Raw genomic sequence first — 18,221 nt, 5'->3', positions numbered from 1 at the left:
AGAGCTGTCATTAGATTATCATGGTCTTTATCAGCTAATGGAGCTGGCTCAGGTGCTTTCATGTAACCTTAGTGTGGAACATTGATTTAAAGATGCAGTTGGCCTTCAGAAGATCAAATTTCAGGGTTGCTTTTATTGTTTAACAAAAGAGAACACTGGCCAGAACCAAAGGAATTGAAGGTGACGTCACAAAACAAACAAACAAACAAAAAAAAACTAATAAATACTTGAAACAGAAGACAAAGCCTCTTCTATGGGATGTTTTTACCTACATAGAAGGTATCATCTCCTAAATATCTCCTATGTAGGAAATAAGACCCAATACATAGGGAATGATCTAGGTTTTGGACAGCATTGTCTGTATTTTTTTTTTTTTTTTTTTTGGTCCACATTGCCCAATTGATATGTCCCTTATACTTTGTTTTCTACCAGTATTGCTTTTAAATAATAATCCTTTACTTTCAATTATGTTTATTAAAAAAAACATGAAATGCTGATTTTTCTCAGCAAAGTACATTTGAAATCTTTATCTTAAATATAATTTCCAAACAATTATGTGTAGCCTTCTTAGGTTAATCCAGACCTCACTCTAAAGTTTTCACAAGGAAGCATTTTCTTTATAATTTAGCAAATATTGGAGACTGCCCACAGGAAGGTCTGTGAATAATCTAAAATAAAAAGGGACACATTTCTGGAAGGACTTGTTGCTGTTGAGATTTTCAAAGGTAACTGTTCAATGCTGTGAAAACCATAAAAAAAACAATATAAATAATGAACCCACTGACCTCCAGTGGGTATTAGGACACCACTGTGGATGTGTCAAAATCTCCACAAATGCCCCCAAAAGGTTATTTTTTGTTTGATTTTACCCTTTAAACTGTTACTCTGGTTTCTATTCATTGTTTCAGCAGTGCCTTGGCTGCAAAAAAAAACTTAAAAAAAAAACTTTAGATTGCAACATTTTCCATCTTTGCCATGTTTTTCTGTTCCATTATCATGCACAGCATCACTGACATAATTCTTGCAGAAGTCTCCCGATGATGTCCTGTCATCAGTCGGGTGAATAAGAGGTCTGGGGTACATGAGGCCACTGGAGTCTCCAGCTGAGTCACCAGTGTACTGCCAGCAGCATCTACTGGACCCTGCCCTTTCAGTTTAGTGGATTGCAGTTCTTTAAAGATTAGCCTTTGGAGATGTCCTGTCAGCAGTCCCACTGATCCATGATAATTTCCATCTCTGAAGCTCCACAAACGTCCTCTCTTTATGGCTCAAGATCTGAGAGGCTGGATCTGGAAATCTACAAAGAGAAAATGTCCTTTTCTATTCGAAAGTATTCCAAGGAATTGTACATCAGAACTGACAGCCTGGCATGTTTGATCAGCAACAGATATCTATAAAAAAAAAAAAAAAAAAAATAGGAACGCTAAATCAAAATAACAAAACTATTTCATGTTTTGGGAAAGCCAACACTCTTTGTGAGAGACAAACCTACATCTGATGATAGTTAAAAGACACAAGTCACTTGAAATGGAAATCATACCTGAGGCTTGAGTACAAATTCTGCAAACTTGGATTGAATGTTCACTGTCAACACCAAATGTTGAAGCCTCCCCTGGGATATTCATTAAACTCCTGCAGTATCATCTGCAGGGTCTTTGCTTAATGCTTACTGCAGAAAGAAGCAAGGAACAGTAGGGTTTCCCCGGAAGAAACAAACAAGAAATTATTTTTATAACAAGTAAGCAGAAAACCCAGAGCATGCATGGGACAAACACCACACTTAGTGAGGTTTAGTTGCTATTTACAGAGTTTAATGTAACCCAAATGTGTCTGAGGCTCAGGAAAAGGTCATAAACGTCTGATTCAGGCGATGAATCAGACGTTTCGAAGATGGTTGCAGAATGGTAGATTTGATCGTTGATGTGTACTGCCCCCCTTTGGTTGTAATCGTCACTACAGGGGAAGACATTTGAGGACATTTGAGTTTCTCGTGCAAAAGAGAAAAGGAGACTGTATCTAACTGGCTGTGCTGTGAAATCTTCAATTTTTCAACATAGTTAAATTTACAATAATCACACAGTCTTTTGAGATGATTATTTTAAATACCAGTAACTGCATTTGTAAAATGCAGTGCTTCTTTGATTTAAGCAGAGCTGCAAAGACTGTTCATTCAACATAGAAAAGTATACTTTTGTATTTTGTGGTTGTATTTTCACAGTGATGAAGTTCAACCCTATGGATGACCGTTGATCTGTGAAAATAGGTCTCACTTTGTTGCACACAAAGAAATAATAACAATTAGGCTGTATCATTTGAAACTAGCCTAGCCTAGCCTAAAAAATGTATTCATTATATTTAGATTTTTAAAGACAACTTGCTCTCTGTTAAGAGCCACTGATCTTGATAGCAAATGGCATCTGGATATGCCATTATATATTTATATTTTATGAACAACCAATAAGAAAGAACATTAACATTATTTATTTAAGAATTTATTGAAAACTTCCGTTCTTCTCATTCAAGTCTTGGGAGTGAAGCCCAAAGATCAGGACTTTAAATTCTCAATGTCCCTATTAGATTGGAGTGAGGGTGGCGCATCCATGGCGTGACAGTTTTTTCGCGATGTGGATGTACAGATTTGGGCGTAAGGACAAAGCAACATTTGATGTCATTAGATTGTGGTCTCATGATGCTGTTGTGCACTACCTCTGTGGTGCATTTATGGTGGTACACTATTGCAATGAAAGAAATATCCACAAGAGGGAGCCATGAAAACATAAAACACTTCACAAACTATTAGTAACTAATATATGACATTAACATTTTCATTTGAAACTGATGATAATGATTTGCTGGGTTTGCTGTGAGATTCATGAGATCATAGTAAAGGTCATGAACAATTTTGCAATCCAAATAAGTAATTAAAAAAAAAAAAAAAAAAAAACTAAACAGAAAACCTCTCCAAATCTCTCATTTCTTTTCCAGGGCTTGTCAAAAGAGTTTTGAAAGTTTTTGGACTGGGAAAGAGAGCCATAAAGCCAAAAGAAAAGAGGAAAGAAAAACAATAAACTAATTCAATCATGACAATCTTCCATCACTGTACTGAAGAAGTGACCCGTGGTTTATGATTCATATCTGTTTATAATTTCCAAGGAATACTTTTTCTCTTTTACAGAATATCAAAATAAAAGTAGTCACATGCTAAAATAAATATATAAATATATATAAAAAATCATCACAAAATCACAAATTTCTGTTCGGCAGGTGTTTTCAATTCATGATATTGATTAAAATGAGTTATGAAGGTGATGTAGAAATGTATGAAGTCTATTCACCGCAAGATATTGCCATCTATAAACTGTCCTCTCAAACGTGATGCAGATAATTTGCCTGTTCAAGTATATCATATGTACTCGCTCTTTTCACTCCATCAAAACTCTTGTACAGGTTCTCTTTTTTCAACAGGATTCAGATCACTACTTTACAAAGAGCTGGAGAGCTCATCTGCTTTTTTTCAATGCTAAATCATCTTGACGTTTTGAATTACAGTCAATCATGGTCAATCCACTCCTCAAACTTTCTGCATTCCAAACATCTCATCTCCAAACAACTGTTCTAGTGGAGCTGTCCAGCTGCCAGCAGCAGAGGACAGCAGTTACACTCGGCTGCTTCATGATGGAAAGCAACTGCGGGAATATTAACGTGAGATTGTTTTTTAAAAGAGCATGCATGCTCAGCAAATTGCACTTTGCCCTCACATTCACCTCAGTTTCATAAACCCATACAGATTCAAACATCCTGCAGAAGAAATGTTTTCACTGACAACCTTGGGTCCTGTTGAAACAGAAAAGTAATCAAGAGGGTTCTCATTTCCCGTCAACAGCTTTGGCTCATTTAATCTGTCTTTCATCGTCCTCACCGCACTCACACTCGCCTGATTGTGACTGCTGTATTCTTTCCTAACAATCACCAGAGACTCACTGAACTGTGATCCACACTCAGATTTGTTTTGACTCAAACCCTTAACTTCTTTTCACCTACTGACAAGTTGAATCTTTGAACACCTGAACCGATTGACCTCAAAGTTGTCTGAAAGGCAAAAAATAAGTCACAAAGAAAAAACAATAGGAGTTTTTATCTAGGACATGCATCCTTTTTTCGTTTCACTCCTTGAATATTGTCTTCACTGCTGCCAAACATTTGTTCGGCCATCCTAAGTAAACAAACACACATTCTGGCTCTCAAACTAAGCAGAAAGAGCAAGAAAAAGATGTAAGCTAAGATCATAATCTGATGACACAAATTGCTTTCCTCTCCAGGCACAAAGACTCTTTTACTGCATACTGTTCATTTCAGGCATTATATTCTTTACGGTTTTCGCCAGAGCAATTACCAATATGGGCAGAGCTCAAAACCGCAGTCAGACAATGGATGTGACTAATGTTTTTGTGTCCAGAGGACGTTCAGGACTGAATTGCTTTATAAGAATTTATCACATTCCTACACTCCCACATTAATAGACTGCTTTAGTTTCAAAATGACATCAAACCCTGAAAAGTGTAAAAGTGTGTGGGGAGGGAAAAAATTCCAACAGAACAAACAAACATTGTGTCTGAACACACTTTGCTTTGTAGAATGTGTGAAATGCAGTGTGGGTGTGAAGTACAATGAATATACTGTATAATTGCCCATAGAGTACATACTGTGCATTTATCAATTAGTCCAGCCAGAAGAAAATATTGGCATTGTATGTTTCTGCAAACCAAAACTACATTATATTTACACATTATATTTCAACATTTCTAAAGGGACATAATATATATGCTGACTTTGTCATCAGAGGAGATGTGGATGGTGGATCAAGCTGCAGACAACTGTTGACCAATAAACAGATAAACTGGTTGTGATTTAGCAGTTATTGTTGTTTCCAGATGTTTTTTTTAGGCACTAAACATGCATATTTTGTAGCAACCAGTCACTGTGTTTACAGCTGCTTTTTCAGCACTAAACGTGTATTTTGTACCAACCCATCGCTGTGTTTCCAGTGGTTTTTCAGGCACCAAACATGGATAGTTTTTTTGCAACCTGTAACTAAACGTGGATGTTTTGTAGCAACTAGTCAGTCACTGTGTTTCCAGCTGATTTTTAGGCAAGAAACGTGGGTGTTTTTTGCGATCCATCACCTGTGTTTCCAGCTGATTTTTAGTTATTAAAGGTTTTTCAAGCAGGGACAGTGCCACAAAAAGCGATCATTTTTTTGCTGAGACATTGCTGCAGTTCCAGAGGGAATTGTGTCCCCAAAACCATATATTTAAAGCTGAAACATAATCTTTTCCTAACCATATCTAGGTGGTTTTACATGTAGAAGCCTAACCATACAGATGCCACAGTGCTTAAACATATTCACTCCAGAACAATATTGGAACGTATTCATGGTTTGCAGAATTGTACAATGCTAAAAAAAAATCTGGTGACTATGTACTATGTATGTGGTCGGTTAGGTGTCAGGTATGCCTTATGAAAATATTAAGCACGCCAACAAGGAAGCCATCCAGAGTTGCAGTTGTCATGAGCCATCCTCCGAAAAGGAGAGATTGTAACAGAAGTTGGATTAGAGCGGTGGACGCATCCGACCCTGAACTCTGGAAAAACAAGGCCTTGTTTTCCTGCTGAGAGCGCTCATTACAAGACAGTATAAGAGCTTCCCACAAGCAAGCACAACTCCTTGACCTCAGATGGGAGTGAATGGAGAGGATGAGAGCTCGGGCCAAGCCACAGAGGCAGACTCCAAACCTCGCCAACAAGCACCGGCCCCATTGAGTGTCAGCTTGGGACACAGATGTATGTTGTTTTGCTTTTTTTTCTGTTCTCCATCCACAGCACGTATATAGGCCTTCAGTGAACCGCTACAGCTGTGGAGTCGCATGTGCTGTTGTGGTACAGTAATTCAGCCAAAGAAAAGAGTCTCTCTTGGTAGTTCATCATCTGCTCTGGGAGTTGGAAAAGATAAACAAGACTAAGAGTCTTCCATCCATGAACTGAAATGTTTATCATGTCCATCATCTTAGTTTAGTGTGATAGTATTCTTTGCAAACTAGCACCAAATACAAAGTACAGTTGGGGCCGACTGGAGTCATTACTTTTGCAGGTTTTGGGTCATAAACCAAAATATCAGACACAGTGAAGTTTTACTTGATGATAGTGCTAGTCAGGGGATCATCATCATCAAAGTCATTAGAGTTCATCTTGTGTGGGACATTAATGTCTACAGCAGATTTCATAGAAATAAGTCTAATAGTTATATAATAAGAATATTTATATAAAATCATAAATGTCAACTATCATGGATTCATCCTCTGGGGACTATGAACTGTGTAACAGAGCATGAAAAAGGGCCCAACCAGGTTTTGTTAAAAAAAAAACCCACAATCTAGTGACCTTAGGACATTCGTCCAAAAAATATATTGCGTACCTATAAAGATGTCACGTGATATAGCTTTTTTGAAGCTATGAGCTTTTTTGATTGGTGAACAGATGCATCAATATTTTTCTTTGAACTGGTGTTTGCAATTCATTTTTTCGTCTTAGCTTTTTGAGTGGAAACATATGAGCATTTAAGCTGAACAGTAAACTGACATGCTCTGTAACTTATTTCATTCTGATTCTGCATCGCCCCGTCCTCCTGCTACTCCAGTAGCAAACATGCAGTTAAGTAGTCACCGAGGTATGCTGAATTACCAATGAGAGTATAATCTCTCAGACATTTGGGGTTAACCTACGTCTGCTGAGGTTACATACTACAGACGTGACTGCGGTGGACCAGTGCACTTTGTCAAGTGGACACCTAACGCTAAACTGAGTAATGACACGGGCCGGGGGAGAGCAGGAAGAAACCAGAGGGCAGAGGGTTTAACTTTCTGTCTTCTGACAGCTGTGGCAGCTTCCATGTTCCACTATGGAAAATATTCAAAGAGTCATTTTTCTGTCAAAACTCATGTCTCTTTTTTGTCTCAGAAACTGCATACAGTAAAAACTACATATACTGTGTCTCCACTGGATTACATTGATATAATATTAGAGCACTTTGCACTTTTGGGCCAGTTTTTGGTTGCTTCTGTTACTTGTTGAATAAATTAATCCCTCTTGTCCCTGATAGTTACAAAATGTCTGAGCTTTTAAATAGGTCAAATCCCATTGAGAATATTTAATTAGGGGAATGAAGGTAATCCCTTTAAAGGCACAGAGAACACTGAATGACAGTCATGTTTTAATTCCCACATGAATCAAACTTGGTTACAATGTTCATGATTTTTTTTTTTCTCGCACCAAACTGGTGAAGTGACTCACACACTAAACAGACACCCAGTCTGAAGTGAAAGGGGAGATTTTGCCCTGTCACAGACTTTTCTCTCATCCTTTGTTGCGTCACTGCTGATAACTGGGTTGTAGACTCACACACTTCCAGTTACACTCTTTGTGGTTGGATTATTAAACACAATATGTGAAACTTTATCTGACGTGAGCTCAGGAGTGCTAATTTATGGGAGTTAAAATGACAAGTCAGGTTTTTCTTGGAGTCATCTTCAGGGATTAAACATGGTGGTAGGAGTGCTTATTTGCTCCTCTGAATTCACTCAGGGGTGGAAAGTCACAATAGTGTTCTTAAACTCTGGTGGGGACCAGGAAAGACGCAGTTAAACCTTAATCCCACATGTATAGTTTGAGTGAAACTACACGGAGATGAGATATTTGGATGTTTTTTGTGCTGTCAAACTGTGACTGAGGTTTAAATGTTAACTGCAATTTGTCAACACGATCTAGGCTTTAATCTGGCACAAGGAATCCACATGTCAACAGTTTTAACAACACACCACACCTTCAGGTGTTGATTGTTTGAGAAAATTGCCAAAGCCACTCACACTCCTCAGGCAAAACCACACTAAGGATTGGAGCAACTTAAAATAGTGTATGTTCAGAAAATAATTTCTTCACAGCAAAGTTCTGAGTGTGCTGATCATCCTCAAGCAGCAAGAAGAGCAACTGACACACCTCAGTATATATACACACACCAGATCACTGCCACAAGTGTGTTTCCCAATCAGTAATCAGCACACTCTTGACACAGTTTTTCCTTCCAGGTGTGTCCTCTGCTACCAAGAGAGCCACTGGGATTTAAAACAATGCTACGAATAAATGATTCTAAAGTGAACAAACATTATTTTAAATGTTTCACACTGCACAAAGGGTAGGAAATTACTAATTTCTGATGAAGTGTACTTCCTGCAGTACATGAAAATCATGGGACACAGCAGGCTGTGAACAGTAACATTGTATAACTGACTCATACAATTGTGTGCTTGTCTAGACGTCATAAATGACATGACCTCAACGTGCTGCAACAGTCATCGTCGCTGGTTCGAGCATCATCAAGTTTTTCTGATTATGTCATCCTTGATGTAGGGCAAATAAAAACAGGAAAATGGTCATTCATTCAGGATTTGCTCTCAGTTCATGGTCACTGAGGGGTTTACAGTCATATTTTTACGAGTGGAAAATCAAAAATCAATTTTTATTTTAAAAAACAAATTTTACTGAGATGAACAGGGAAGAGAGGTTTTATGTTAGCAGTGCTCACTTATCTTCTCATCACTATATACCAAATAATCTAAAATACACTCAAGGCTTAAATTCACAATTCATGGCATATCTTTTGAGATGATCAAGACAAGGCTCATTTACACTCCCTTAAGGTTTGAACATAGATACATTATTTATAATCATTGTGACCACCACTGCCTTTATATTAGCCAATATATCCAATAGATGGCTTTAGAGGGCAGAGTCTCCAGTTTCCAAAAACAAACAATGTGACAGTAGAGGAGGCTGGAATAATGTGCCTTTTAAAGGAGGAAGCCTTGGTAATGGCAAGTGATCTGGGAGACAACTAAATTCATCGTTACATGTGGACAGAGAATTATTTACACTAAACGACTGATTTTTTTTTCCATTCTGAAGTTTTTTCATTGTGTCCTACGGTGGTATCTCACTTAGACTGAGCTATACTGGCTATACGATCCTCTGCACAGTGTGCTGTTGGGCAAAATAATGAAATTACCTGAAGTTACAAAACTTCATAAACTAATATGACTCACAAAGATGAACAGTAAGTTGTCCCGTCCAAAGAGATGCAATAAAACTGAGAGAAAGTGTTGCAAAAGCACCAAACATTATTTTCAGTTTACCTCCCAATTTAAAGACATGACTTTACTGCTGCCTACTACCCCTTAAGTGTCATTTGCAAATATACATGTGTGATCTGATAATACTTTGAAAGGGAAAAACGTAATCTGCTTCATTAGAACTGCAGGAAGTAGACAGCACCTGTTTGCAGTGAATCTGGTAAATCTGTGCAGATACACACAGATCCAGTTTTAAATTAATCCAGTCAAATAATCAAGAAAATGCATGACACATATTAAAAAAACAATTTTGTCATGTCACATTAGAAAACAGTTAAATTAAGCTTTATGAAGTTGTCAGAAATATTAGCATACTCTAAAATTTAGTAAATTAAATTTCATTTAAACATGTAACATGTAAACATGTAAACATAAAAGCCTTAAAATTAAATATCAATCGGATTATTTATGTAAAACAGGAGCCCAAAATGCCTATAAATAGAAAGATGCAAACAACGTAAGTACTTTCACAGTCCAGATCTTATAAAAAATCTTATAGAGGGCTGGGATTATTAAAATGAATGTACTCTGTAGATATAAATAAATATTCCATCGTCTTTCCCTTGGATTCTGAGGACTGACTTCACTCTGAAAGTGATAAGTGAATCTGATTTTATGCTGAAAAGTGATCCAGCTGGGTGAGAACGGGGCAGCGCAGACATCTGGCATCAATATGGACGGGTCTGTGCTAATCATCTCTCACTGCTGTTTTTATGGACCCAACTTTCTGTAAACCTTTGGGCTCAGAGCCTGTATTAACATCATTCTATCAGGTTGGGGCTTCCTTGTGTTCTATAACTGTAATTTGTCTGTTTTAAAGGCCTAGTGATGCGATGTATAAATAACCACAAGGGGTAACTTCATGTTAGACTTGACCCTCAACCCACGCATGAACCATTGACTGTTTATAAAGATTCATCCATTCTCTGTTACTGTTTTCCCTTTTACAGGGACTGGAGCCAATCCCAGCTGACATTGGGTGTGAGGTAGGACAGGGTGCCAGAGTATCACAGGACTGATGTAAAGACAGACAACCATTCACACTTACATTGAGAAGAACTCTTCCAGAAAACCTGAAGAGAGCCTGGAAAAACCCACTTTGACATAGGGAGAACATGCAAACTCCACAAAAACAGGCCAGAAGCCTGGGTGCAAACTGTAGACTGTAAAAAATAATAATGGTTTGTGAACTCCAGTTTTGATGCATCAAGTTCAGCATCATTGCTGATGCCATCTTGGCTGTTTTGGAGCTAAAAGTGTCCATATTTGGGAGAGCTGGGACTGTAGAGGAGTGACGGGTGGACCCGACTGTGATGGAAATTAGCTATAGAGACCAAAGCCGTACCGCTGTACGGACTGCTGTAAAGTTTGACATTTTAACATGGATGTCATTGGAGATTGACTCGCTTCTTTGACCAGCCTCAAGTGGACGTTTAAAGAGCTGCAGTTTTTGGCACTACCACATTGGCTTCATTTCTCAGCCCTGGAAGCTGCCGCCAGGTTCGAGCCCATCTTGCCATGAGGCACTTCACCACCGTGCTGCCATGTTTCTAAAGATTTTCTTTGTTTTTATATTCTTTGTTTTTCTTTTATGTACAGTGTATGTGAGCCATGACAATCTACTAAACACAAGCAAACACAATGGATGCAAACAGCCATATGTTGTGCTAAATTACAGTTACTTTAAACTTTACTAAACTAGACTTGTAAAATTACTAAATTTTACAAGTCTGGGATTTATATGTTCAGCAAGCAAACTTGTAGAGTCTAAGTTAGGAAGCAAAGTATCCTTCAGCCGTACCACTTTGGGATTTAGGCAGATAACACAAGTTTATTTTCACACACAGAGTGTAAACTTTGACATGTGCAGCTCAGATTAAAATAAACTGAGCAGTTTTTAGTGTATGAACTACACCTGGGTCCCTTTTTAGTGAAATTGTAAATGACATCACTGGCAGCCTTGCAAGTTATATCAACTACTGATGGCTGAAGGAGGCAGGTTAAGGCTGTGTGTGTTGGTTGTGTCATGTTCAGAGCCTAAATACAAGTCACACTGTTTATTTTTGCATCGAGGGTTGATATTTTAGTAAAATGTTAGGCTTAGAAGCAAAATTGTGAGCCTAATATTGTTTGTGTAAAGAGGCTAACCTCTTGTAATAGAGTCTGAGAAGCCAGTTTTGCTTCTGTTTGCACACTTCGAGCCAAATGAAAGGCCGTACCTTCTCAGACATGTCCTGTTTTTCAGGAACTTCTGTCGGGTAAACTTGGGATGACAGTGCTTAAAGAAAAACGAGAGAGTGTGAGAAAACTGTCACTAAAAAAACAAAAAGGCCATGAGACAGCTTTAAAATTCATAATGGCTATAAAAGTTGAACTTATTCGTAGAGTGCATGTACCATATGATACCACAGCTCTTCCTCTGACCCTTCCTGCTAGCTGCCACCTCCCCGCCCGCCGCCTCCTTCCAATAAATCCAGAGGGGGCCGTGTGTGGAGCTGACCCCCCCAGTGAAAGTGCCATGGAGCAACTCCAGATGTGAACATCCTCCCTCTCTCTCTTTTTCTCTCTCTCCCACACTCTTTTCTCTCCCACTTCCACCACCAGCCAACCCCCTCCCTCCCTCCCTCCCTCCCCCATGCAGCTATGAGTTTTCCATTTCCTTTTTTGGTGAAAAAATCTGAAACGCAGGCAGGGAGGAGGACATTTCACCAATGCCGACAGGAGAGTGTATCTGGCAGTCTGTGTATGTGTGCTTCATCAAGGCGACGAAACAGTCGAGTCAGCGTAAACAACAGTGTATATATACACACGCGTGCACGCGCACACACACACAGACACACACACACACACAAGCACACGTATACACAGATGTGCATTCACTCACCTTTTACTCTGCTCTGTCTCCCAAACACGCACACACGCGTTTTTTTAACCATAGACACACACAAAAAAAACACATTTTACTCTTTTATTACACACACATGGTTTCTCTCTCTTACACTTTCTCACACTCACACTTTTATGCCCTTCTTCCCCGGTGCACTCACTCTCTCTCACACACACCAGTCTTTCCTAGAAAGACTTTTTTAAACACACGAGAAGGGTTTTTGACAGTAAACACAAGTCCGCAGAAAGCTACAACCTCATAAACCGGTAATGGATATTCCACTGACCACTAATACACACAGAATATAAAAACTGCCAAGCAAAGATCAGTCAGTGTAAATTTATTTTTAATAAGACTTCACAAATGAAACTAACCATGTAGCATTTAGCCATTAATTAATTCTATTTTTTTTTACAGTAAGTTTTTACTGTTATCACCTCAATGTTCCATCTTAAAATGTATTTTTGCCAACTCTGACTCACCAGCATCAAAGCTGAAATAATGAAATAAAGGTTTTTTTTTTTTAATAACTTTTCACATACGAACTAACAATAAAAAAACAAAACAGTAACAGTTTTAACGGCAACAAAATAATTGTCAACAGGAATCATGGCAGACATGCACACTCCTGCAATACACAACGGTATTATTTCATTTCAGCTTCTTTCAGGTTATAAATGCTGGCTCTTTGAGCAACTGTGATTAAAAAAAATCATTATAACAAATGAAAAAGACAGAAATAAGATGAAACTTTAAAAATAAGTGTCATTGCAAAGTTCAACAAAGCAGATACATGACGAAAAAAAAGTGGTGTGTGCCATGTTTTTTTTAAGTTGTGTTTTTATGTGCACATAATATGGTAGCAAGAGGATATCGTATCAAAAGTGCAAATGACTTTATTGATCAGAACTACCATAAAGTGACTACCTCACTGAAAGCATAATCAGCAGATTGTTTTTCTAGATTTTCTTCTTGCTTGTACTTTCTGCCATATTTTCATTAAAATGCTTAAAACTGCAGTTATAAGAGCATTAAAACAGTACCTCCACCAATACTTTGAAATACAAACTGGAAGGTTTACATACTAAACTGTATCAGTGTTGTGTGTCTTCTCTTCAGACCCTGACCTCTACCTGAAATGGCAACTTTTTATATAAAATATGAAGAATTTTTTTATGCAAAGTGACTAGCATTTTGCGCTTCTTTGGTTCAATAGTACATAACATAAAAGTAATGTTATTCTTAAGGCACTCCATAAACTTTTTGGTTAAATCTTTGTGGTTCATTTAAACAATGCAGCACTAGCTCCTAGATGAAAATCGGACCCAGACAGGTACCATGAGGAACTTATCTCTTTATATAAAAACACCTGAGAGGCAGCATTTGTCAGCCTGCGTTACCTTCCTCGGTAATGACTTGGGGTTCTTAAAATGCTGTGACAAAGGGTGAAAAGTAATTCAAAAGGAAGGGTGGGAATATGGTAAAGAACTGATCTATAGGTTGCTGTTGCAGTCGCGGCACAAGATCCTGTCACCGTCTGGGAAAAAGCCGGCGCCCACCAGCGAAGCAGAGCACTGGGAGCAGGTGAAGCACGGCTGATGCCATTGGCGATCCTCAAATGAGATGTACTTTCCTCCTCCAAAACCTAGCACAAGAAGAGAGACAGAGATCATACCATGGAAGTAGAGTGAGAGTACATTACCATTCAAATCAATAACTACATGCACACCAGTATTCCCCTATTATTCTGAATATGTCAATATTCGGAATTTGATGCGGGTCATATAAATAGTATACTCTGTGCAAATGTTCCAAATTAGGCCATTTTCTGAATTTTGCAATTTCCAATCAAGGCGTGGAATATGCCGGTATCATTCAGGTTTTAGAAACATTATCTAAGCATGTATACAGCCAATTCGGAATATGAGTCTCAACTGTTTTTGTTTTTTTTTTACCGCTGTTTGTGACACATGGCCTCCCTTCTGCTTATGGGCAGCTCTGTGCATTGTCATGGATACACTGTACACAAACCAACTCACTCACCAACAGTTAAACTGTGGGGTAGAGATGCATGCAAAAGCAAATCCCAGATTAATGGTTGGAAGGAGAAACACACCTACTTTCAATTTTCTGAAAGACTTGGATATCAACAGATTTTTGAATATGCACAAATATCAGAACGCCGACCGTTTCAAAAAGGTGAAAGAAGGAAAGAGAGAGTTTAACAAGTTCGCCACCTGTAGGAAACTGTGATAAAAATCCTACTTTGATGGAAAGAAGTAAAATAACAAGCTCCAGCTGTTCTACTTCTCCATATTGTATTATGATAAACAGAATATGCAGGGGTGCATGTAAACAGGAGTATTATTATTATTATTATAAAAATTTTATTTTGTGCATATTGAATGTACTCAATATTTGACTTGCAGAAGGTATCAAACTCACTGAGGTGACATTTTGCAATGTTACAAAATGAGCAGTTAAGTCACATGAAGCATGGACAGGTGTCTTTTGTGCTTTATCTCCTAGAGAGGACTTGCTGGATTAAATCACTTCATATCTCTATTGGTTAGTTATCAAACATATTCCTTGACATTTTGTTTTTAACTAGTCCAGAGTTACCACTCCTCGAGTACCACTTGTCCTGCGTGTTTTAGATCTCTCCTTGTTATTAAGCAGCTTCAGGAGTTCATAGCGAGTTGATCATTTGAATCAGCTGCGTTGCAGCAGGGAGAAATCTGAAACATGCAGGACAAGTGGTGTTCGAGAAGAGCTTTGGGAAATGCTGAACTAGTCAAATGAGCACAGGAAACAGTTCAATGTCCTCTCTACTCTTAATCTATTTCTATTTATTAAACTACATGTTAGGCTTCAGAAGGCTGGCTTTGAATTCAGCACGATGGACGCTGTAAGTGATGCATGCTTCAAAACAGCAAATGGGGAAAAAGTTTTTTCCATCACATACACAAAGAGAGTGATAGAGAAGGGATGTTTGAAGGGCATTTATGACATTTCTCATACATTGTTACCCTCCTGGAATAAAACTGATGTTTATCTCTCTTTAGGCTGAAGAGTTTGAGAGAATTCAACCAGGTGCACACACTGCACATTGCAAAAAATGTCTACAAATTAGGGCTACCCCTTGAAAGTTGGAGACTCATCAATCAACAAAAATTTGAATTACTGTAATAGTCTGACTAAAACTGGACTTTAAAAATACATGTCAACATGTTAGTCCAACTGTAATTGTACTAAGTCAAATTTCTCGAAGTCAGACTAACACACCTAGATAATGCAGTTAGGAATTAACTCTTTCATGTAGCCTATACACCTTAGTCAATAGGATCTTAACAGGCCTAGGCGTTGTGTGCATTCTCACTAGTCGCTATGCTGGGCTTTGATTCAGAGGTCAAACATACATTATGAGGCCAGAACGTAGGTATGTCATGTAAAGGTCACTTCAACAGCATAATTGCAACATGAAACCCAAACTAACTGTTTAAAATATATACAATGACAGAAGAAAAGAAAATTCCATCTTGAGTCAGTCTTATTAAGAATATTAATAGCAGTTTTAGCTTTTAACCCGGATCCCAAATCAAAAGTAGCATCTATAGTAGCACAAGTCAGAACATAGTGATGTAAACTTGCCTGTGATTGGTTTGGTGCAGGCCTCGCACTTCTTGGCGTACAGACTGCCAAAGCACTTGAGGCAGTAAGGGTTGTCGTCTCGGGAGGTGAAGTGTTGACCCGCCAGCTGTGTCTTGCAGCTGGTGCACACAAAACACTCCTTATGCCACGGCTCGTCCCGATAGGTCACACCACCTTTAGCCAAGGTCTGAAAATGAAAGAGGTCATTGGTCATATCAAGATCCTTTAAATTCACCTTCAAACTGTTCCCATGCATGTTCTTCTATAACCAGGATTAATCCTACTCATGGCTCCTCTGCATTTGCATCGTTTCTTTGGCTGCCATGCGAGGGTCCGTAGGAATAACTTGACTAACCTTTTTACAGCGTGTGCAGCGTGGGGCGAACTTGTCCTCATAGCAAGGCACGCAGTAGTGTTCATCCTTGTCAGGGATGAAGGACTTGGAGCCGATTGGCTGTTGGCAGCTGTGACAGATGAAGCAGCCCTCGTGCCATGTAGAGCCTGCATACTCCAACTTCCTTGTGCCTAGCACAGAGAGAGAGAGGTGACAGGAGGCAGAGAGAGTAAAAGAGAAAGGGGGATGGAAAGAACAACAGAGAAAGAATGAGACTCATCTTTGACTGTTCATTTTGATGTTTTTGGTGGTCATTTTATTGAACTATGAAATAATACACTTTGATGGCTTGACAGTACATAAAACACATTTTGATTTAATAAATGATTTATTTTATTTAAAATCATAACACCACAGGCCCCACATTTCTTTCCTACTGCTGGAAACTGGCATCAGGCCGTACTGAGAGGGATAATGCCATTTTCCCCTCCGTGTCCCCAACCAATCCGTCTTCTATCCCTTGGCTGTTGAGTTTTTTATTACACTGGTTGGTTTATCCTATGGTGATGCAGTGGTTTGTGTGGGGCTGACATTTTGCACTAATGTTTCACTGCTTCAGGCTGTGTGCTGTGGTGTTCTCTAGTCGACAACTGCGAAAATCCCCTACAAAAACATTCCAGGTTATAAGCTTACAGCAATTACAGTGGCTCACAGAGGACAATTTTAGCAGCTGAAATGCTACGTACAGTACATAAAATTTTAGGGGGCAATTTCAAAAGCAAAGCAACTGGTCTTAAGAGCTTTAAAAAAATTAAAATGATAAGATGGATGTAACATATAGAAGGATGCTGACAAGATTAATAAAACCTGCCTTTTTAAAAAGTTCATTGTTTAGAATTTGGGTGATAAATTGGCAGAAATGGAATATAACATAAAAAACTGTTTTTATTTGTGAGAATGAGAGAATGGCTGTGTTTTCGTTACCTTAGAATGAGCCATTTTTATCTGCGTAGGGAGGGTCCTTGTGTATGGAGGTTGCCATGTTGCATCGCCATGTTTCTACAGCAGGCCAGAATGGACAAACCAAACGCTCTAGATTGGGCAGTTCACGTTTTTGCGTCGGCCACTGAAGTTAGCAGCTCCTCGGCAACAGGCGCATCGGAAAAACACTGATCTCTGAATGTGAACTGCTTTATTCAGTGTTTTTGTCGGTCTCAATGACAGAGTTTGTTTATTTTGGAGAAGAAGAGACCTCTGCGGATAATTTGGATCCTGCTCAAAACCTCCTGAATGTTTGGATCAGATGTGAGCACACATCAGCCAGTTCTAGGCTAGCGGCCCGTCACTGACATTCCAAAGAGCATCAGAGGAAAACTGATTTTTAACATGAAACTACTTTATTCTGTGTTTCTTTTTGGTTTTTTTGGTTTTTATTTTTACTGGTTTTTATCACTTGGTCTGTTTGTTTCGGAAAAGAAGAGACCTCCGTGGAAATCCGGCTCCTGGTAAAACGCTCCTAAACAATGACCATGCAATGAATTCTAACTACTAAATCTTGAACACTGTTCCTTTAAAACAAGTTTTATTATGCTCAAAAAGTATTTTACTTAATTAAAATGCATATATTCAATTTAAGGTTGTCAATCCTTAAATTGCAAATGGTTTGACTACGTCCAGAAGCAAATCCTACAGTATGCTCTCTGAATATAGTCAAATTCAAAGTTTCATCATGTCTCTTTGCCCTGCAAGGCCTCTTATACGTGCACTACATGTTACTACTCTTTTATGTAGAGTAGGTTTCAGTGTATGTTTTCATCAGTGGAATTTCTATGTGTATTTATTCTTGGCAAATAAATTATTTCGAACTTCAAAGTAAAGCTCAAATAAGATGCTTTGTCACAGTGGACAGTCACAACAACAGACATACTGTCTCTCAGAGGATTTTCCAACAGAGTGGGAAAAGAAGAGGACCATTGTCTGAGAGACATACAACATCCCATGTGACCATTTCTGGCAATGGTAGCTTTGCTGCAGTTTTATCGGAGAGATCATCTTATGAAAAATCCATTTACATGTTGGTATTAAGTTTCTTCTCTTCTTTTGTCCCGAC

General features: G+C 38.6%; 1 protein-coding gene across 1 annotated transcript in view; it reads right to left on the bottom strand.

The window, feature by feature from the left end:
* Positions 1-12,450: 12,450 nt before the first annotated feature.
* fhl3a (four and a half LIM domains 3a) overlaps positions 12,451-18,221 on the bottom strand; it is a 35,187-nt gene continuing 29,416 nt past the window's right edge. The window contains exons 4-6 of the mRNA XM_042489919.1: positions 16,133-16,302; positions 15,778-15,964; positions 12,451-13,771 (exon numbers count right to left, since the gene is read on the bottom strand). Coding sequence (XP_042345853.1) covers positions 13,620-13,771; positions 15,778-15,964; positions 16,133-16,302 — 509 coding nt within the window. The 3' untranslated portion in view covers positions 12,451-13,619. The remainder of the gene's footprint in view (positions 13,772-15,777; positions 15,965-16,132; positions 16,303-18,221) is intronic.

This window comes from Plectropomus leopardus, chromosome 7 (genome assembly GCF_008729295.1).
Source record: "Plectropomus leopardus isolate mb chromosome 7, YSFRI_Pleo_2.0, whole genome shotgun sequence".
In the NCBI taxonomy this organism is placed as follows: Eukaryota; Metazoa; Chordata; class Actinopteri; order Perciformes; family Serranidae; genus Plectropomus; species Plectropomus leopardus.
The sequence above is the reverse complement of the archived record's forward strand: the minus strand, read 5'-3'. Positions and strand labels throughout refer to the sequence as shown.